Source organism: Rhinatrema bivittatum, chromosome 11, assembly GCF_901001135.1.
Source record: "Rhinatrema bivittatum chromosome 11, aRhiBiv1.1, whole genome shotgun sequence".
NCBI classification, from domain to species: Eukaryota; Metazoa; Chordata; class Amphibia; order Gymnophiona; family Rhinatrematidae; genus Rhinatrema; species Rhinatrema bivittatum.
Window position 1 is genome coordinate 37039401 of NC_042625.1, and position 23541 is coordinate 37062941.

Consider the following 23541-nt stretch of genomic DNA (forward strand, 5'->3'; position numbering starts at 1 on the left):
AGCGCAAGACGCCTCCACCTTGTAAAGCCGGAAGTTCCACATATAGATTCAAGTGTAAGGCCGAGACAACTCTTGGCAAAAAAGACGTAACCGTTCTGAGAGACTCCGGATTCAGAGATTTGCAAAAAACACCGCCTTCAGAGTTAGATCCTAGAGGTTCAAAGGAGCTTCACCCAAGACCCTGAGGACTAAATTTAAGGCTCCAGGCCGGACATACCGAACGGACTGGGGGATTCAAAAACTTTGCCCCTCGGAGGAAACGCACCACATCAGATACGCTGGTAGTGCCGCATCATGAACCTTGCCTCTAAGGCAACCCAAGGCCGCCACCTGCACCCGGAGGGAATTAAAAGACAGCCCTTTACTTAGGCCTTTCTGTAAGAATATCAGAATCCGCGCCACTGGGGACTTAATGAGGGAGGACCTCCCACTCACAAAACCACGATTTGAAGACCTTCCACATCCTGACTTGTTAAAGAGGTAAAGGTCTTTCGAGCATGAAAGTAGTGTGGTAATCAATCCTCTGGATAACCCTTCTTCCTCAATTGCTGCCTTTCAAAAGCCAGGCTGCTAGACAAAAGGCGATCTGCCTGGTCGAAATATATAAAGCGCTGACAAAGGAGATTTGGAAGATGACCTAGCCTCAGGAGACAGTCCTCCGCAAGGTTGATTAGGTCCGTGAACCAGGGCAGAGTGGTCCACTCCAGGGCTACCAAGATTACCATCCCAGGATGAACTTCCATTCTCTGGAGAATCTTGCCTACCAGAGGCCACGGAAGGAATGCATTGAGGAGCACATCGGTCGGCCATGGGAGCACCAGTGTGTTGACCCCTTCCGCACTGTGTTCTCCACTGCGATTGAAGAAGCATGGAGCCTTGGTATTCCCTTGAGTCGCCATCAAGTCCAGATGGGTAGGACCCCATCTGCGAGAGACGAGGTTCAACGCTTCGTCTGAGATTTCCCACTCTCCAGGGTCTAGCCTCTGCCAGCTCTGAGAATCCGTTTGCACATTGTCGGTCCCCATGAGTGATGCCGCTAGCAAGGCTAGATGCTGTTCTGCAAAGGCCATCAGCTGCACCACTTTTGAGACTACCGGACGACTTGATTCCTCCTTGATGGTTGATATAGGCTACAGACGTCACATTGTCTGATAAAACTTGCACTGCCCGGTTGCATACAAGAGGCAGAAAATTTTGTAATGCCAAACGGACCACTCTCATTTCCAGGCGATTGATGGACCAGTGCGCCTCCACTGGTCCTGGACCAAACGAGACTGGCACACTGCTCCCCAATCGGAGAGACTGGCATTCGTGGGCCCGATCACCCACTAAGGCACCTCAAGTGTTCTGGGGCGAGCCACTAACCAAGACTGGACCTAGCAGAAGCTGTGAGCAGTAAGGGTATCTGGAACTCTTCAGACATCGGATCCCAACGGGATAGTAACGCTCACTGTAAAGGCCTCATATGAGCAAGTGACCATGGGACCAATTCCAGAGTGGACGTTATCGAGCCGAGGAGCTGCAACGTGTTGCATTAACATGGTAATCTGCTCCTCCTGTAGGAAGACTTTATTCACTTGGCTGTCGAACCACGCTCCCAGGAAGTCCAAGACCTGAGAAGGAAGAAGAGAACACTTGGCCTGATGGGTAACTCATCTGAGGGACTGCAAAAGGTGTAAGGCCTTGCTGACCGCCAGCTCGCAGACTTCTTTCGACTTTGCCCAAATAAGCCAGTCATCCAAGTACGGGGATCCAGTCTTCCCTGGAGCTGGAAATGCATTCCGAGGATAATGAATTGAAGAAACCTCCGGTGATCTTTGCGGATACCGGTGTGTAGGCAAGCTTCTGTCAGATCCCGGGAAGCCTAGAACTTCTCGCTGTGGACCGCTGCAATAACCGAAGGTAGGGTGTCCATCCAAAAGTGCGGCACTTTGAGGGTCTTTATTCACCTTTTTCAGGTCCAGGATTGAGCGAAAAGAGCTTTCCTTCTGCGGCACCACGAAATAGATGGGATAATGCAGCCTGTGTAGGGTCTGCCAAATAATCTGTCTTTTCATGGTGAGATGATAAACAGGTCTTGGAGAGGCCGAGCAAATTCTAACGTGTAGCCGTATTCTATGTTACGTAGGACCCACTGGTGGGAAGATATCTTGGCCCCTTCATCACAAAAACAGGGACAGCCAGAAAGAGGAATGGGCTAGCTGCATCTAATTGGGGGGACTTTCTCGAGTCGCTCTATGGCTGCAAAAGGATAGAGACCAGGATTGAGATCTCCCCGAGGCTTGTCGCTGGCTTGGAGCAGGAGCCCTGCTCTGTCAGAAGTGTGTCTGCCCCCAAAAATGAAAGCGGGTTGGGAGAAACCTGTAGATAGCTGAGGTTTGTCCTCTGGGGGCTTACGGACTTTATAGTCGCCTAGAGAGTGAATCCGCTGCCCAAGTCCTCACCAAAAAAGAATTTGCCCTCAACAGGGAGAGCGTTAAGCTGGGCCTTAGAGGCGACATCAGCCGACCAGGTGCATAACCATAAGAGCTTCCTTGCCAAAAATGTGGAGACCATAGACCTGGGGGAGGTACGAAGGAGGCCATCCTCCCCATATGTGACAGTCGCTTCCAAGCGCTCTGCCTGCGCTGAGTCCTGAGGCGGTAGATCCCTGTCACAGTTTCATGCCCGAAGCATGAAACTGCGACAGCTGGCAGCCTGAATGGCAAGGGCCAAGACTTCGAAAATCCTGTTGAGAGGTAATTCAAGCTTCTTGTCCTGAAGGTCTCTAAGAGCCGCCACAACTGCTATTGGAATAGTGGTTCTTTTGTGACAGCTGACACAGAAGCATCCACGTTTGGAACCTACAAAAAGCTCCACGGTCTCCTCGGGCAAAGGACACAGTTGGACCTAAGAGTGAGCTGGGCTATGGTCAAACTCCGGAGTATCACTCCCAGACCATTAATTGCTGAACTATATGATGAGACAGGAAGTCTTGGCTGGACCTCTCAAACCAGCGAGGACCGGGTTTGCCGAATCCTGCACAGAGACATCCGGAGGAAGCACAATTCCTAGCTCTGCCAGGACATGCGGAATGAGAGGGTCCAACTCCTCCCTCTGAAAACAGGCGATCAACCCTCAAGCCGTGTCCCTCCAGATGTGAAGCCTTGCCCAGCTCCTCGTCTGGGCCGGAAAGAGGAGGAACCGAGGGAGGGTCAGGATGTCCACGGAGGTCCGAGATGCCACAAGTAGGGCTCAAGTCTCCCTGCAGTGATGGGCCCTGAATCTTTTGGACCCGGAGAGATCCCTGCGGCTCCAGCAGCTGAGGGACCGTCCTGGGAGAAACCCTCTGTCCGCCCGAGCAGTGACCCACTGCTGTGCAGCAGCTGACCAGCAAGGAAAAAACAATTTTTTTTTTTTTTAAATTAATAGCACAAAGTCTTGGGTCTCCCACACCCCCTGCCAGAGGATCAGGATCGACATTAGGAAGGTCAGGCAGCGAGTCCTGAGGGCCCTCAGGACTCGATAGGAGGTAAATCGGGTGGGAGATCCCCTCCCCCAGCCGCCGCAGCTTGAGCTGCCGAAATATTTTTCAAAATGGCCACCATTCCCGCACTCAGTGGGAATATGCAGGCCTGTGCCTCCTGCACAGCGGGCCATTCTCCTGCACCGCAGGCTTTTGTAGCTGACCCCGACACACCTCCCAAACATCCCTCCCACCGGGGAGGCAACGAATGCGCAGACCCTTGCTGGAGAGCCGTGACGCGGCCTCTCCGCAAGCCGAGCAGCTCGCAGAGCACGGCATGGGCACAGAGGGAGCAACTGGGGAAGGCGCTGCTGCGAAAACAAATCAGAGGAGGGGCTCTGGGGACCTGACGGGCAGTCACAGCTGCCCGCACAGCCTCAGACCGCAAATGACAACCACTGCTGCACAGCAAACAGTAACAGAGCCTGTATATAGCCTCTTATTCTCCTTTCTTTTTTTTTTTGAAGTGTGGAGCATAATAAAGGAAAAAGATTACCGGCACGGCAATCAGGCTGCTCCGGGTCCGGGCTGGTGGAGGGGGGATGGACCGGACCACCGTGATTACCTCTGGCATCTGACTAGAACGTGGAGCCTCGTAGGGTATCCAACCCCTGCTCTACCAGACCTACTACCAGGGGAGATGGTCCCACCAGGACCTGCCGACCCCCTGGGAGGAAATTCCACTTCTTGTTGTTGTGCCTGATCTTCCTTTACTTCTAATTTTCTCTCTCTTTGTTTTTTGTTTTTTTTTAATCTTGAGATTGGTTCAAGGCCACAGGTTCTGCACCACCTTCATCGGCTGGAGAGAGAGAAATACTGAAGAGATGCAGGTGGCACACTAGGTTAAGAGGGATTGCTCTTCAATTTTTCTCTGTCTCCATCTGCTGGAAGGGAGGCAAAACTCCAGCAGTCTGGACTGACTCTGGGTACGAACAGGGAACTTATGTTTTTTAAGGACCATGTGTGGTTGGGCCGCATTACAGTGGGAATACTGATCAACGCTAAGGCGTGTGGCCATGACATTTTCAGGACCAGCTCACATTATTTTCAGCACGTGTACCTAACCTCTCGTGGGGGAACATGGATAATGGGTGCTGCTGTCGGCAGCATAATCATTCCACTCACCCTTTAGGAGATGCTTTGCAACATGTTACTCGGCAATATTTTTCCCAAAAACTGTTTGCAAGGTGGCCCTACAATAACTCTGTTCACCACAGCAAGAGGCTGTGGTGCTGTATCATAGTGATCCTTTCCACCAGAGGCAGTGAACTATAGGGTGAAACATTTTCACAACCGCAAGTGATTATATGGTGATCCCTTTAACTACCAGCCAGTGATTAAATGCTGTATCAGTGATCCCTTTCACCAAAGCCAGTGTTTGTAGTACCATGGTGATCCTCTTCACTACAGACATTAATATAGTAATGTTGTATCATGGTGATCCCTTTCACCACAGACAGTGATTATAATGCTGCACGACAGGACATCTCACTGGTCCCGCAGATTAAGGACAGATCATATGGTTACAAGGTCACTGCCCAGAGGAACTACAACCTAAGCTTGATCTGAATTTGATGGAAAGTCAGGCAGTGAGTGGTGGCCATGACGAGGAAATAAGGAGCTGCAAGTTTCACATGCCTGGGTACTAACCACTACATCCACACTGATAGCCTGGCCTGGAGCTGTAATTAATGCTGAAGAAAGTATTTAGTGCTGTTTAGATGAAGGACATGAGGAAGATAATTACGCTAATGTGCTGAGCCAGGGTCACGACCCGCTGTTTGACCTTTGCCATACTGCGCCGACTGCTGGGTGTGGCATGGTGACTGCTGGCCTTCAGGAATCGGAACGGATATGTTTGTATGTGACCCTCTGAGGCTGACAGCTTCAGAGTACTTAAAAAAAAAAAAAAAAGAAAAAGAAAAAAAAGAAAAGAAAAGAATATCAGTGTTAATGCTTCGGGCTCCACATTCCCCTTTCTAGTTTTGGACCTTGCAAAGTACAGGAGAAAATGCATCTCTGCTTCACTTTCTCTTGTACTACACTGCTCACAGACTCTGGTCTCTCAGGGTTTCCATTTCGATTTTAGTCTGCATGTTTCTGGCTCTATTATGTAGTCCCTTATTTTGTATTAGGTGAAGATCTATCCATGTCCTGCATGTGTGACCAAGGTGAAGGATTCTAGTGTGTAATCCCTGTGTAAGGAGCTGTAACAGTCCAGCTTGTGCTGTTTTCTATTCTGCACTCCCCCCAGAAGGAGGTGTATTGGTGTTCTAGGGTATATTGTAAACATTTACATTGCCAACATTCCATAGGCCAGTTTGAGGTCTAGGTGTCAGTGCTGCTTTGGTGTGGCAGGTTGCTATACATGTGAGAGTGTTTTGTTTCTGCATAGGAGGTTTATAGCCGTTCTATGGCCCAGTATAATATTTAATGTTGCCTTTCCAAAGGTAGGATTGTTGCTATTTGAGTCCTCAAAGTTAGTGCCTTTATGGTGTGATAAATTTGCTATATAGGTGCTGAATGCCTTTTTTGCAGGGTTTTGTGTTACTTCACACAGTATCTGGCAGCAGAAGGTGTATGTATAGCTGTTACTGAGGTGATAGCAGAATCTGAATATATATATTTTGCATGGTGAGTTGTAAGAGTCAATGTCTTAGGCTTGTTGCTGGGGGAATTTGTGTGGCGGCAGTGTGGGTTTCAGAACCGGAAGTGTAGGATTTACATTGAGATTCTGTCCTTTCCTGTAAAGACTCCAGGCTTCACTCTCATATACATAAAGAAGAGCTGGCTGAAAGACACTATCAAGCAATTTTAATGGCAGTTTTATTGGAAGGCAGAAACTGGCCAGGTTTTTCAAAATTGCACAGACGGCACTTGGGAATTTTTTTTTTTTTTTATTGTGTCTTAAGGGCAGTTTAAAAGCAGGGAGCCCATACATCACATCCACAACAGGGCTCCATACTTAGCTTGTTCCCCCACTTATTTCATCTAAAGATGCCACTTCCCAAGACAAAAACCCTTCAGCCCACCTGATCTCTTATGAGCCTCACTTCCAAACTGCCACTCCCATATTACGGATTATAATACAGTTTGGTGATCCTGGGGTCAAGTCGAGCATAACACAGAGATTTCAAGGGCAAACTCCAGGAGGATTGAGAGCTCTTCCTCAATATGACCAATGCTGGCTCCTTTGGAAAAATGCCTGTGGTACCCGTTCCCCTAGGTCGGCCACAATGCAGCACCACTTCTCAACCACTGGCTTGGCTTCACATCAGTGGTTAGATGGGAGATTTTCGCTCCCTTGATGTGAGCCAAAGTAACATTTTATCATCTGCATGAAATAAGCGCGGGCCGAGACGTACATGCCAAATCGGTTCTTTCACCTTGCTGCGTCTGCATCACGTCCTGTTCACTGAATCCTCTTTCGGAGTCCAGGATTGCTGCTTTAATCCCCTTGTCATGAGAAATACTAGGAGAGCTTACAGGGCTTAGTCTCTCAGAGCAGTCAGGACTGTATCCACCAGTAAACCCTATGAGAACAGAAAGTAGAATATTTTTAATTACGTTGGATCAGAGTTAGAATTACCCGAGTGTTCCAGAGGGCAGAGAAGCATAATCCATGTGCCAGTCAAAATAAGGTTATAAGCTTAGCTGTGCAGAACGAGGATTTAGGGTTAACCCTGTTAAAACAATTATCCAGGAAAACATTTTCAAAATTAAACTTTACCCAATAAAACCCCAAAACAGATTCCTTTATGTCAAGTCAAAGCCTAAGATTTTGGGAGGGCAATTTCCAAAAGCTACATTCACTCTGGTAAAAGGGCTGTTTCTGGAAACTGCTCACTCTATATGCAGGTAATGGGAGGCAGGCTGTTCCACAACACGCTGCCTTCCTCCTGCATATTTGGTTGAGGCCTTCCCATGGTAGGTTTAGGCCAAGGGAGGCAACAATGCACAAAGTTTTGTATTTTCAAAACAGCATCTGGTTTTGGCCAGAGGAAAAAAAAGCACCTGCACGAAAAAAACTGGAGCAAACCTGTGCGTATGCTTTTTCCTTCAGCAGTTTTCAAAGGGAAACAGTATTTGTACTTTCCCTTTCACAACAGGAGCAAAATCCACAGGTAAAAAGTGCCGATGGACCTTGCACCTGCCTGCACAATTTTGAAGACTGCCCCCCAAAGAAGTGGCTAATCTGTTTGAACCCTCACAAAGGAGGATAATTCCCACAGCACTCTGCCTTTCCTCTCATCATAGTGTACACAAGGATGAGTCACACAGCACTCTGCCCCACCTCTCACCATAGTATATAGCAGCGATTCTCAACCAGTGTGCTGTGACACATTAGTGTGTTGCCAAGTGCTGGCAGGTGTGTCACGTGCTACCCGCAGCTGGCGGGGCGAAGACCGGAGCGCTGGCCGCCGGAGACCAGTCTGGCGGGGGCCAAAGACTGGAACTGTTCAGCTGGAGGCCGGTGTGTGTGTGTGTGGTGGGTATGTGAGGGGCAGGGTGCTTCTGTGTGTGTGTGTGGTGGTGAGGAGGGAGGGTGCTTCAGTCTGTGTGTGAGAGAGGGAGGTGAGGTGTGTGCGCATGCGTGAGAAAGACTGGTCTCAGAGGTGATGTGAGAGAGAGAGAGACTGGTCAGGGAGATGATTGTGTGTGAGAGACACAAGCTGGTCATAAGGATGTGACTGGTTTGTGAGTTTGTGTGTGTGTGAGAGAGAGAATCTGGTTGTGGTCCCTAAGGAAGATGACCATGAGGACAGCTTCAGCAGCTACTGTTGCTTCTGGTGTGGCCTGCCAGGGAAAGGAGTAAGAGAACTGCTAGCGAGGGTAAGTAAAGGTGGCTTTTTAAGGTCATTTTTCTTGATTGACTGCCATTTTAATTATTGGGTATTATATGATGTGTCTGCTGTTTTGAATTTTTTTTTAATTATTTAATGTTTATTAATAGCACGAAATAACTAACACTGGTTAGCAAATAAATCCATGATAACAAACATTGTAAATGAGATGCTACCATGAAATAAACTTGTAAACAAATGGTGCTATCTTTTCATTATTATACCCCCAACCCTCCCCCCACCCTTGTAGAAACCCCAAGGTGGTCAATTGTATATCCAAAGCAGATATGCAACTATGGAAAGAGTACAAGCCAAAAAGCAAAATGCAAAGGAAGAAAGGCACCACCCCCCCTAACCCTGAACAGATCTGGCATAATGGTCCCAGGCAATGCCACTACAGATCTGATAGGTAATCAGTTGGTTCCTTAGACTTCCAATGTATATTAGACCTCCACACTCTCTCATATTTGGCCACCTTATTACGTATAGCAGTTAGCTTATTCATAAGGAACACCCTATCTAGGCGTGTAAGCACATCATGCATTGAGGGTATGGTAGGACAGCGCCAGCAGGCTGCAATTTCACATCTGGAAGCCGTAACCACCTGCTGTACTCATCGCTGGAATTGCTCTGTCCCCACAGTGGTTTGCAAGCACAATAAACACACTTTGTGATCCTTAGGAATCTGAACATCCCCCAGAAGACCAATAAAATCGAGCACTGCATCCCAAAGTTATCCCAATACCCAGGCATTCCCAGCAGAGATGTAGAAAAGTACCTCTCCCCCCCCCCCCCCCCCCCCCAAGACCCCTTCCAGCACCTGTCATTGATGACACAGAACTCTGACTAACTGCCAAACAGCACTGGTCCCAATCTTTATCAGCCAGTAGTACCGGAAATACCTACCACCTTTTCTACTGGCACTATGGGGGCGAAAGTGTTCAGTGCTGCCACAAATGCGGCGTGCGATATCACACTGCCATGATGCAGCCGGCTGCACATTTTCGCCCCGTCCTTTTTTGGCCATGGGCGATCATTTTGCTACAATTATAGCAAAATGATAAAAGTAGGCCAAGGTGAGGTATTTTACTAGCCTACATGCTAGTTAAATATCTCGCCATGGTCACCCACACACAGTCGACCTTCACCAAGTACAGAAAGACCATAAATTACAAATATGGAGACAAACTGGAATGGAAACCCAAAAAAGCAACTCTGCATGCAGTGCGAACCTGGAGAAATGGAAAGAGAAATATAGCACCTAACAGACTCTCAGGATTTACAATAATGCACACAAACTATCAGTACAAAGTTACACCTACATTATGGCATGCACTCAAATGGAACAACCCTACTGCTAAAAATGCAACGCTACACATATCAAACCAAGTCCTAAACACCAATACACCTCCAATTAGGGAAACAGAAAAAGCCAAGTTGCTATAGATCCCCACATAGTTTTATAGCTGTAAAAATATATGAATAAATGTTTCAAAACAGCTGATGAACAGATCTAACAATTAAATACAATTATTAAAACTTCTCCAAACACCAATAAAATATTTCAAAACAGCAGATTCATCAAATAATACCCAATTAAAATGGCAGTCAATCAAGAAAAGTGAACTTAAAAAGCCACCTTTACTTACCCTCGCTAGCAGTTCTCCTACTCCTTTCCCTGGCAGGCCACACCAGAAGCAGCAGTAGCTGCTGAGACTGTCCTCATGGTCATCTTCCTTAGGGACCACAACCAGACTCTCTCTCTCACACACACAAACTGACAAACCAGTCACATCCTCAGGACCAGTTTCTGTCTCTCACACACCAATCATCTCCCTGGCCAGTCTCTCTCTCACATACACAGACTGAAGCACCCTACCCCTCTCAAAAACACACCACACACACAAGAACCCTCCCCCTCTCAAAAACACACCACACACACAAGAACCCTCCCCCTCTCAAAAACACACCACACACACACACAAGAACCCTCCCCCTCTCAAAAACACACCACACACACACACACACACACAAGAACCCTCCCCCTCTCAAAAACACACCACACACACAAGAACCCTCCCCTTCTCAAAAACACACCACACACACAAGAACCCTCCACCCTCTCAAAAACACACCACACACACACACACAAGAACCCTCCACCCTCTCAAATTCACACCACACACAGAAGCAGTCTCCCCGTCTCAAATACACACCACACACACACACACATGCACACACACCAGCCCCCAGTTGAACAGCTCCAGTCTTCCTGGTCTCTGGCGGCAGCCAGCACTCTGATCTTTACCCCGCCAGTTGCGGGTAGCACGCAACACACCTGCCAGTGCTTGGCAACACACCAGTTGAGAATCGCTGGTATAGTGTACCCGAGGATGAGTTACACAAAGCTCTGCTCTTCCTCTCACCATTGTATAGTGTGAGTCACACATCGCACTCTATCACACCTCTCACCATAGTATAGTGCAGGAGTTCTCAACCTTTTTTTCGGCCGGGACACACCTGATATATGGTTCTCACATACATGACACACTGAACAGTGACTGTCACGGGGCAAAATGTAAATATACATTTTGCATCCTCAGGAACTCCCTTGACCCCCAACCATGGGTGCAGAGCAGAACTAGGGCATTACCCATACAACTCACCATACAAAAAAAGATATTCTGGTTCTGATGACATCTCAGTAAAAGCAAAACAAACTCTCTTTACTGGCAGGCACAATACCCCTCCTTATGAAAAATCAGTAATTTACCACTAATGCATGTCCTATTGAGAAAACACAACAAATAAGATTGATACAAATGCCTACATGCTAGTAAAATACCTCACCTCGGTCACACACCCAGAACTGACCTTCACCAAGTACAGAAAGACCACAAATTATAAATATGGAGACAGAAACTGGAATGGAAAACCAAAAAAGCCACTCTGCATGCAGTGCAAACCTAGAGAAATGGAAAGAGAAATATAGCACCTAACATAATAGTGCACACAAACTAACCCACACAAAGTATTATGGAATACATTCAAACAGTAACAACCCAATCTATGAAAAAGCAACACTACAAATATTTAACCAGGCCCTTAACACTAATACACCTCCTATTAGGAAAACAGAGCAAGCCAAGCTGTAATAGACCCCCACTCAGAAATAATTGTAAAATTATACTAATAAATGTTAAAAAACAGCTGATGAACAGAACAATTAAAAACTCATAAAATTATTAAAAATTGTCCAAAATTCAATAAAATATTTCAAAACAGCAGACAAATCACATAATACCCAATAATTAAAATGGCAGTCAATCAAGAAAAATAAACTTAAAAAGCCACCTTTACTTACCCTCTCCAGCAACTCTCCTACTCCTTTCCCATGCAGGCCAATATAACTCACCAGAAGCAGCAGTGGCTGCTGAAGCTCTGTCCTCACAGTTCTCTTCCTTAGGGCCCATAACCAGTCATTCACACACAGTCTCTCTCTTCATCACACACACACACACACACACACACCAGTAACCTCCCTAACCTGTCTCTGTCTCTCTCACACAGAAACACATTACCTCTGACCAGTCTCTCTCTCAATCACACACATGCTCTCTCACTTACATACAAGCTCTCAATCACACACAAATGCTCTTGCTCCCATTCTACCACACACAAAGCTGCCACTCACGCACCCATTGTACCACACACACAAGTCTCACTCAGGCACCCATTCTACCACAGGCACACACAAAGCTGCCACTCATATGCACACAATCTCACATGGAGCCTCTTCTTATTGTTTGGCCCAATAAGCCTGGCCTCTGCTCTTCAGCCACCGCCGGCCCGGCCTCCAGCAGCGGCGCACAGGGTTTCTCAAACTCTTCAGCTGCGCCGGCCTGGCCTCCGGCGGCGGCGCACAACATCTCTCCGCTCTTCAGCCCTGCCCCCGGGGAGAAGGGAAGCACAAGTGGGGCAGTGGGACACCGGGAATGGGACACACTGGTGTGTCGCAACACACCGGATGAGAACCGCTGGTATAGTGTACACAAGGATGAGTCACACAGCACACTGCCCCAGCTCTCACCATAGTATAGTGTACATGAGGATGAGTTGCACAATGCTCTGCCCTTCCTTTCACCATAGTAGTGCAAACAAGGATAAGTCACAAGGCACGCCACCCTCTCTCGCACCATGACAGTGTCATGAGGATGAGTCACATAGTGCTTTATCCTACCTCTCACTATGACAGTTATAGAAGGCGAATCATATGTGTACATAAAGTTGAGTCATACAGTGCTCTGGCCTATCCTCATACTATACAGAGAGTATATCTGAAGGTTAAAATTAGGACATAGCATTTCTAAATAAATTTGTCATCATAACCACCCAAGGTGCAGAACCACGGGGGAAATCTGCCAGCCCCTGCACTGCTGGAACGTACACTTGGTGGTTGGTATCTCCAACATGCAACACAGAGTTATATGGCCTGCTTCCAAAAGGCTATGCACAGCCATCCAGAATGCTGGTTATTTTGCCACACACTACAAATGCTGACAATTTCTGGTTTCCTATAGCAAATCATGTACTCAGCCTAGCTCTACTCAAATCATTGGAGCGGAAGCGATAAATCCATGAAGCAACGTGAGTTGCCAGCAGACTAAAGAGCCGCCCTCTACAGGTGAAATCAGGAGTTTGACACAAATTGCTCATGTTTTAAATTCTGCAGTGCAGACCAGAGTCAAAAGGCTGGTCCCATTATATGTAAATCAACTCACACACAAATATATGTCAAACAAGACTGGTAATGTGCAAATGGGAAAAAAAGATAGCTTGAAAAGGGAAAAACCACACACTAAAAATACAACCAATTAATAAAAAAACAAACAAAAAACCCCCAAATAGTTAAATCCTGAAAACAAATCAGGAAGCTAGAAAAGCCAAATCCCCAGAACGTGAAATTTAAAAAAAAAATCTTGTATAAAATATTAAAATTTAGGCCACAAGTTTGAGGTACCAGTCCCTGAATTTCTTACCATCACTAGTGGAGTTGGCATTTAGCGAGCTTCTTTCTCGCTTCCCATTATCGCAAGAAATTTGACGCATGATAATCACGTCTATGAAGTTGGCCGCAGTCATGGTGGTCTTACCGAGTGCTCGAAGCTCCTGCTCCTGCATTGAAAAGGATTTAGTTTGATTCTTGTCCCTATTGAGCTGCTCGCTGGCTGAGGCCGCAGCCTGGTCCAGGGCTGGTGCTGCTGGCTTCTCCCCTGCTTGCCGCCATACTGGTGGCAGAGCCCGGCTCCAGAGATGGGAGCAGCCGGGACTCTGCAGCTTTACTGGGCGAAGAGGATCGTTCTATGGCCCGCCCCACCAGGCAGCTTGAGGGGAAAAGGTTGCCACCCTCAGTCCTGGGCGCTCTACCTTGCCTTCCCGTGGCCGTAAAGTGTCTTTCTGCAGCACAGCATGGTCGAGCATCGCCAGGTAACTGTCCGCTGCAGCTGAGGAACGATGCAAGGATGGTGGGAACCCCGTCGCCCGCACCGGGGAGGTCGTTGAGGAAGTAGACCTTGAAAAATCAACATGTTAAAAATGATTAAAAACCAGAAAGCTTTGGAAACGAGCAGATGCTTCAAGCTCAGCCTTAAAAATGGGGATATTCTTACTTATCGTGAGAAAGAGAATTTCAAAAATGTGACTTGTGATGTGGAGGTGAGATTCAGTGAAAACAACCTCTGGAACCAGATGACCAGCCCTTGGCCGCAGACTGTCAATTCTGAATCTTGTGGCCGAAAGTTAAAACAAAGCAGATGCTACATCATCCTATTTTTAGACTTTTGTTCCTCCCTGCTTTCTATCCTTCCCCAATGGCTGCACGAGGCAATCACAGTTCAGTGACAGAAGGTTAATCCTCCGACGAGAACCAGGATACAATGCCTCTGCTTCCTCTGTATCATGAAAGGTAAGGCCTCCCTAGGAGGTGGATGAAATGTTGTGAGCTTTTCCCTGTCACAGCTGTCACCTTAAATCAAATTCACCAGCTAACTCAACAAACAGCACTCTCTACAGTGAGGCTACAGCAAGACACCATCTGTCTGTTAATGTCTATTTCATCAGTAACGAGGGTTTCCCCGGAGGTGGGGGAGAAAGAGTAAGAAAGAAAATAAAGAAAGTGTAAAAAAAAAAAAAAATTCAGGGAGGAGAAGAATTTCCAGGTCTCTAAATTCATTACAACACAAGTATAAGGGAGCATTTTTCAAGCTATCTGCACTGGGACAAAGATCGCAGGTACTTCTTACTCCCGGCCTTTCCACCAATTCTCAAAGTGAAAGCCTGCGTGTACTTTTTGCTCTGAAACTGGCTGTGGGAATGGAAAGAAAGAGTGTGTCCCCAGTACCAGCTTCTTCTGCAGGTAGATTTCTGCTAGAAAAGTAGAGACGTACGTGCACATAACTGAAACCGCAAGCGACGTGTAATTTATTTTCCGCTTTCATGACACTTCAAAGCAGATTACGTTCAGGTGCTGAGAGAGCTTCCTTATCCCCAAACTAGGGCTTTATTTATCAAAGGGTCCATGGGAAAAATGCTTAGTAAACAGGGCAAGGGAGGGTGAGGTGAATTACCCAAGGTCACAAGGAGCATCAGCATGATTTGACCCCTGGCTTCCCAGGTTCTCAGCCTGCTGCACTAACCACTAGGCTGCTGCTCCTCGCCCTTGGAAATGCCTCCTCTCAACGTATGCACATCATGTAACGGGGTACAAACCTTTATTCATGATGGAGGGCAATTGTCAGACTGCTGATTTACCTGGGTAAGCACTATTTACCCAAGCAAATGGATTTAAAAATTGGCTTTTAAACAGTAGAAGGGACAGGCTTTTAAATCTAATTTCAAGAACTGTATTTTTTTTTTTCCAAAATTTACTTGTCAGTTTGAAAACCAAATTATTTTCTCAACCCTAATCAAGGCTCACCCCCTACACCTAGCACAGCGCAGGTTGGTCTTCCTCCCCCTCCCCCACCCACCAGGACCCATCGCCTCCATGATGTGTCTGAAGGTTCCTGCATCACGCCCTCTCAACGCAAGCCTCCAGCAGCAAGATGGAAGAACCGTGGCGAGGGAGGAGGGGAGGGTGGAAATAGGTACCGGCAGGGACAGATGGCTGCTGCTCTCCACACTCGTGATGATATTCTTCATGCTGGTATTATGGAGCACGCTGGGCCGCTGTTGGGACGTTTTCATGAGGCCGGGGTAGAGGCGGAGGTCTGCTGGTGGGTCTGAGAGTGGGAGGACAACCGGCCAGCGCTCTGCTCTGTGCCTGAAAACAGACAATAAGTTGCATCAGCATGACCCTGCAAAGACTCAGACCCATTCCAGCGGGGTTACTGCTGTTTTTGTAAGAGTTTTCTGAAATCCTTCAGTAAGAAAAATTTAGAAGAAAAAAAAAAAAAAAGAAAAGAAAACAGAATGGTCACAGTCCGTTATAATAAGGGTTTACAAATTATATTACTGAATGGAAACATGGCATACAATAATGTCAACACAATGCATAAGAACGTAAACACTGCATGCAACAACATGAACACAGCACACAATAATGAACACAGCACACAACAACAAATATAGTGTACATTAACAAACACACAGCACACAACAAAGTAAACACTGCACAGCATTGTCAACATAGCACAATTATCTTAAATATGCACTTAACAAGTGTAGAGAACCCTGTAGATTTCTACTAAGAGGATTGTTTCATCTTCATAGGGGAAACAGACATAACATCATTAGGTGCTAGCCTCCCCAGGTGGGAGACAAAGATGGTATTCTCTCAGAGTATATAAAATCCTGCCACCATCTTTGTGGGTGGACTTTTCTGTCATTCCTGCTAGGGCCAGCATGCTCCTTTGTGGTGCAGTATTGTTTATTTTCCTTTTTGAAAAAGACCCTTGTATCTCTAGGATGAGACCTGAATAGAGTGAAGAAGAACGAGTGCCTTTGCCTGATTTAACCATGCCTTTCAGAAACCTTTTGTTAGGAGGACATTTTTCCACCATCCCCTTGCTCTGGTTTCGGTTTCCCCTTTGCTTAAGAGCTTTCTTGTTCTTGCTAGCTGTTTGAGCACCCTAGGGCCCAGGGACTCTGTACTTCTGCTTATTCAGAGGAGTACTGTCTCTCCCCACGAGAGGCCCAATGGATCAACTGTAGTTAATTATCACTCATTCCTGGGGGAAAGGAGTATAGAAGAAGATCTGTGGTACCCATCGGGTAAAAGCCACACCCCATTTCCACCAAGATGTTGAAGAGAGAAGTGAGGATGTACCATCCATGTACAAACAAGGGAAGGAGGAGAATACTGAACAACTGCAGTAAAGGTCTGGCACACGGCACTTTGAATCAGTACATCTAAAGCCCATCTCCTCCACCAAACTCTGGCAGGAAGTCAAAACTACTCCATTAATTGGAATGGATTTGAGATAAGAGAAGTATTTTGACATTAGTAACAGAATACAATAACTGGAAGTAGAAAATCACAAATTTAATTTAAGATCTGAAGCTGCAAAATGGATTGCAAAACAATAAGAACTTGTAATTGAACCTTTTCATCAATTTCCCATCATGAGTCAGTACAAGTTTAACTTGAAACCCATTAACTGCTTCCAGAGTGATTATTAGTGCTGTTTACAAGAGACTACTATTGGATTGGGATGCTCAATGTACAAATGAACACCTTTCAGGGTCTAGAAGATAATATCACCCCCCCCCCCCCAACAGGGAATCTTGGACTTTCATAACCTCAGGAAAAGAAAGTTACGCACTTAAACCCTAACTGAGGTGTGGTCTTTGGAGTCCTCTGGTGGGACTCTAGCATAGGGGTTACACAAGGAAACCACTGATCACAGTAAACAGCACATACAAAATGTAACCACAATGCCCAACAGCGCAAATACTGAACCCAACAACACACAAACAGTTAACACTATCTCAGGGAGAGCACTGTAAAACAAACACAGCACACGATAAGGTAAGAATGACATACAACATAGCAAGGGCAATGGGAAACACAAGGAGGCCAATATTCAGCGCTACGTAGCCAGATTAAGTACATAACTTATCTGCTAAGCGGCAGCGGCTGAATACCTGGTCCTGTTCAGTGGCTGCCACTTAGCCGGATAAATGGCGTGTGGGTCATGGGCATTCCAAAGATGAGCTACTTACCCGGCTAACATAGCTGGATATGTACCAATATTCAAACTTATCTCGTTATGTCAGTGGGTAAGTTAGACCAGCTTAATAGCAGGTCTAAAGTTAATAGTATAGCCTTGCTGCTCAATATCCCATGTAAGTTAGCCGGCTAACTTACTTAAACGTTTATCTTTGAATATCTACACACAAATGCACACTGTACAAAACAGTAGGCAGGGGTATGTCGAGTAAAGATATACAGCCTGCAGCTGAGCAACTAAGACAAATGGCGAGATTGCAGCTGAAAACAGGATTCCTGTTCCTACCCAGATCAGTCCAGACTCCTGGGTTTTGCCTCCCTTCCAGCAGATGAAGACAAAGTTTTGCTGACACTGCCACATAAGCTGGTGTGCCACCTGCAGTCCCTCAGTATTTCTCTGTCTCCAGCAGATGGCAGATGTGCAAAATCTGCAGTCTGGAAATTAGGTTTGATCTTAAAAAAAAAAAAAAAAAAGTCAGCATGGCTTTACCCAAGGCAAGTCTTGCCTAACAAATCTGCTTCATTTTTTTGAAGGAGTTAATAAACATGTGGATAAAGGTGAACCGGTAGATATAGTGTACTTGGATTTTCAGAAGGCGTTTGACAAAATTTCTTATGAGAGGCTTCTAGGAAAAGTAAAAAGTCATGGGATAGGTGGCGATGTCCTTTCGTGGATTACAAACTGGCTAAAAGACAGGAAACAGAAAGTAGGATTAAATGGACAATTTTCTCAGTGGAAGGGAGTGGGCAGTGGAGTGCCTCAGGGATCTGTATTGAGACCCTTACTTTTCAATATATTTATAAATGATCTGGAAAGAAATACGACGAGTGAGGTAATCAAATTTGCAGATGATACTAAATTGTTCAGAGCAGTTAAATCACAAGCAGATTGTGATAAACTGCAGGAAGACCTTGTGAGACTGGAAAATTGGGCATCGAAATGGCAGATGAAATTTAATGTGGATAAGTGCAAGGTGATGCATATAGGGAAAAATAACCCATGCTATAGTTACACAATGTTAGGTTCCATATTAGGTGCTACCACCCAAGAAAGATCTAGGCGTCATAGTGGATAACACATTGAAATCATCTGTTCAGTGTGCTGCGGCAGTCAAAAAAGCAAACAGAATGTTGGGAATTATTAGGAAGGGAATGGTGAATAAAAAACTGAAAATGTCATAATGCCTCTGTATCGCTCAATGGTGAGACCCCAACCTTGAATACTGTGTACAATTCTGGTCACTGCATCTCAAAAAAGATATAATTGCGATGGAGAAGGTACAGAGAAGGGCGACCATAATGATAAGGGGAATGAAACAGCTCCCCTACGAGGAGAGACTTTTCAGCTTGGAGAAGAGACGGCTGAGGGGGGATATAATAGAGGTGTTTAAAATCATGAGAGGTCTAGAACGGGTAGATGTGAATCTGTTATTTACTCTTTCGGATAGTAGAAAGACTAGGGGGGACTCCATGAAGTTAGCATGGGGCACATTTAAAACTAATCGGAGAAAGTTCTTTTTCACTCAATGCACAATTAAACTCTGGAATTTGTTGCCAGAGGATGTGGTTAGTGCAGTTAGTATAGCTGTGTTTAAAAAAGGATTGGATAAGTTCTTGGAGGAGAAGTCCATTACCTGCTATTAAGTTGACTTACAAAATAGCCACTGCTATTACTAGCAACAGTAACATGGAATAGACTTAGTTTTTGGGTACTTGCCAGGTTCTTATGGCCTGGATTGGCCACTGTTGGAAACAGGATGCTGGGCTTGATAGACCCTTGGTCTGACCCAGTATGGCATGTTCTTATGTAGTAAGAGAGAAGATTGAAGATTTCCTCCTAAGAGTTGGCAGGTCCTGGTGGGACCTTCCCTCCTGGTACTGAGGTGCATGAGCAGGGGGTTGGGGACACCTGTATAGCTCTGTCCTTTCACTGCCAGGGGTAGGTAGCTGGTGGGAGCAGTTCCTGCTCCCCCAGGAGGACTAACGGAGCCTGCTGCTTTTCTTCCCCTACAGGGAAGTAGCTTTTGTCTGTCCTTTAAAGTTAAAGAAACCCCCCCAAGATTTGGGTTCTCTTTTCTTTTTGTCAGACAACCCGGAGAGGAGATCTGAACAGCAGCCTTGCTTGACTGCAGCGGCTCTCGCAGCATTTCTGGGGTCCTCTTGGCGGCTGACTGCACATACAGTCAGGGCAGGCTGGAAAAATGGCGAGTGCCAGTAAGTGCACCGTGCGCAGCAATGCCGACTTCTGTTCACACTGCCTCTCTGGGGAAGAGGGCAGCTCGGGAACGACTGTGACTGTTTTGGGGAAGCAGCAAGGGTCTGGAGGGCTCTCAAGTGCATTGGGTGAGGCAACGGACACCCTTCCCGGTTAGCACAGAACGGCAGCTATTTTGTCTTCACTCACAGCTGTTTCAGAAACTGGGGGGGCGGGGGGGGCGGGGGGAGGGGATTTCCCGCCACCTATGTCCCCAGTTGCTCAGAGCCCCATGGAGAGCAGGGGAGTCCGAGAGGCACAGTCAGGTGAGGATAAAGACCTCCTGGGGGAGGATTCAGTTGATTCTGCAGCTTTCTCATTGGACTTTGTGCATCTGATGCACAAAGCATATCTGGCCAGGAAAGCTACGGGGTGGCGTGTTTCTAGGCAAGAAGGGTCTGTGGGCTCACAGCTCAGGAAAAGGTCCAGGGTTTCGTGGGCTAACCATGCGACAAGGGTTTGGCGAGTCCTTGGTATGTCAACACAGTCAAACGCTGCAGGGGAGGTCTCTGAGGCTTTTTCGGAGGAGGCTCCTCCAGAAGAGGACCCTCCTGAGGCAGATCCTTCTCTGGAAGGGCAAGATCCGAAAAAGAGGCTAGGACAAGCCTCTAGTGTAGAGGGGGATGGATCTGAAGGTGGTTCTTCTTTTCCACAGAGAAGAGCTATGGCCCCTGATCTCCTATGTCCTTAAAGAGCAAGGGATAAAGGTTCCGCAAGAAGAATCCGATCAGGAAGAGGTGGATCCGGTTATGGATGCCTTGAGAGGTCCAGCGAAAGCTTTCCCCTTCCATAAGAAGTTAGTGCTCAGGGAGTGGGATACTCCAGAGACCGGTTTGAAGGTTGGTAGGGCAATGGATAAGTTATATCCATTACCGGAGGACACACGAGCTGTTGAGACTTCCAAAGGTGGATGCCTCAGTATCTGCGATCACTAAAAAGACAACCATTCCAGTGGCTGGTTCTGCAGCACTGAAGGATATACATGACAGGAAGCTGGAAGTCCATCTTAAAAAGATTTGAGGTGTTTGCAGCAGTTTTACACTTTGGGCTGGTCTGCACTGGCTACAGCAGTTGCAGGCTGAAAAAGTGATGTCTGGATCAGAGGCAAAGCAGGCGGAGCAGCTAGAAGCTGTGGTGGCTTAAGGGGCAGATGCATTATATGACCTCATCAGAACTTCTTCCAGAACTATGATGTCGGTGGTCTTGGCTAGATGACTCCTTTGTTTGCGAAACTGGTCAGTGGACGTTTGGTCCAAGTCTCAATTAGGAGCATTGCCTTTTAAAGGGAATCTGCTCTTTGGGGAGGAATTGGAGGAGCTCATTTATTTATTTATTTATATTTTTCTATTCCACTTTTCAGCACTTCAAAGTGTACATCAAAGCGGATTACATTCAGGTACTGTAGGTATTTCCTTATCCCCACAGGGCTTACAATCTAATTTTGTACCTGAGGCAATGGAGGGTAAAGTGACTTGCCCAAGGACCAACAGTGGGATTTCAACACTGGTTTTCCTGGGTCATAGCCCGCTGCTCTAACTACTACCACTTCCCTATTAATAGAGGGAGCCCCATGCTTGCCCCTTCCCATTAGTAACTGATTTCATAGAACATGGGAGAAAGTCAACAGTTGCTCTGCACACATGGTTCGGAGGGAGTTATCTTCTAAGGATATTGGCAAATCAAGTAAGTTAGAATGTCCCAATTGAGAGGTGGTTGTAAGAGAGATCATGATAAATCTGGGAGAGAATAAAGGGCATAGATTGTCCGAGGATAAGCCAAAAGGGGGAAAAGGATCTTTGCCTACACGTTTTCAGCTAGGGTTAATAGGTGCATTCGGCAGAATAGGGCTTCGGCGGGAGCTCAGAGACAAGGCACTGGGAGACAGCAGTCCTGGAGCCAGTCCTTTCAAGGTCAGAAGCCGAACACAGATGGTTCCGGCCAGGGTGCTGATGGAGCCAAGTCTGCCCAATGAAATGAGGCTGGTCCACTTCTCGGTTCCGGCTATGGGTGGGTAGGGGGTGGTTGATTCTTTTTTATGAACAGTCAGCCAAGATCACAACGGACCAGTGGGTCTTAAGCGTGATAAGACAAGGTTATGCTTTAGAATTTACTCTCTGCTAAAGGACTTGTTCGTGGTCTCTCCTTGCGCTTCTGTGGCCAAAAGGCAAGTGGTCTAGGAAACCATCAACCGTTTGCAGATACTGGGGGCCATTGTTCCCGTCCAGTAGGGGAGTGAGGGACAGGAAGGTAGTCCATTTATTTATGGTCCCAAAAAAGGAGGGGACCTTCCACCCAATCTTGGACTTAAAGAAGGTAAACGTGGCTCTCAAAGTTCCCCATTTTCAGATGGAGACCCTGCGCTTGGTCATTGTACAGTTGTACAAAGAGGAGTTCTTGGCTTCCCTGGATCTGACAGAGGCGTACTTACACATAGCAATCTGACCGGATCACCAAAGGTTCCTGCGGTTCATGATCCTCAGGATACACTTTCAATTTTCGCCCTTCCGTTTGGGTTGGCGATGGCTCTGAGTAACATCACCAATATGATGGTCATGGTGGTGGGAGCTCTCAGGAAGGAGGGCATTCTAGTTCACCCATATCTGGATGACTGGCTCATTCGAGCAAAGTCAGAGGACCTTTGCAGGCAGACAGTGGCTTTGGTGCTACAGCAGCTGAGATCCCTGGGTTGGCTGGTAAATCTGTCAAAGAGTCTTCTTACCCCCTAACTCAGGTGTTGGAGTTCCTGGGGGCACATTTTGATACCAGGATTTGGAAAGTGTCTCTCACCAGGGACCGCATTTGCAAATTACAGAGGAAGATTCACTGTTTATTAGAGAGAGAGTGGTACCCAGGGACTGGGATTACCTGCAGGTTCTTGGTTCTATGGCTTCCACTTTGGAGCTGGTTCCTTGGGTGTTTGCTCATATGCAGTCTCTGCAGAGGGCATTGCTTTCCCGGTGGAATCTGTTGGAACGGTTTCATCTCCCACTACCTCTTATGGAGCTAGCCAGTCCAGTCTGTCATGGTGGCTTGGTCGGGACCAGTTAAGTCACTGATGCCAGTCTCTCTGGATGGGGAGCTGTATGCCAGACTCAGTCGGCACAGGGCCAGTGGTCAATAGAGAAGGCATTTGGGGCTATCAATTGGTTAGCGACGAGAGCGGTGCAGTTTGCGTTGCGTGACTTTCTGCCTCTCTTGCATGATCGGCCTGGCCTGTAAGGATCTTGTTGAAAAATATGACAACGTAACTTACATCAACCAGCAGGGTGGTACCAAGACTTGGGCGGTGGCTCAGGAAGCCCGGGAACTACTTCACTGGGCAGAGCAGCATTTGGTGTTACTGGCAGCATCTCACATAGCTGGGATAGACAATGTGCAGGAGGATTTTTTCAGCCGACAATGGCTGGATTCAAGAGACTGGGAGTTGTCGGATGAAGCAATGAACCTTATCCGCTGCAGATGGAGATTGCCCCACATGGACTTGATAGCGTCTCAGCGAAATGGCAAGGCACCACACATCTTCAGTTGCAGAAGGGAATGCAGAGCAGAAGGGGGTAGATGCCTTGGTGCTTCCATGGCTACCGGATATTCTCCTGTATGTGTTTCTGCCCTGGTCAATGGTGAGCAAAGTATTGCGGCGAGCAGAGATTCATTTGGGAGAGATGATTCTAGCGGGACCAGAGTGGCCGTGGCGGCCATAGTTTGCAGA

At 47.0% G+C, this 23541-nt stretch overlaps 1 protein-coding gene across 1 annotated transcript in view; it reads right to left on the reverse strand.

Moving 5' to 3' along the window:
* Window positions 1-23541, reverse strand: part of NCOR2 (nuclear receptor corepressor 2) — a 545866-nt gene that overhangs the window by 34747 nt on the left and 487578 nt on the right. The window contains 9 exon segments of the mRNA XM_029571687.1: window positions 5253-5288; window positions 5290-5390; window positions 6892-7038; window positions 13389-13598; window positions 13601-13666; window positions 13669-13767; window positions 13770-13921; window positions 15503-15603; window positions 15606-15670. Of these exon segments, the coding sequence (XP_029427547.1) occupies window positions 5253-5288; window positions 5290-5390; window positions 6892-7038; window positions 13389-13598; window positions 13601-13666; window positions 13669-13767; window positions 13770-13921; window positions 15503-15603; window positions 15606-15670 (977 nt within the window).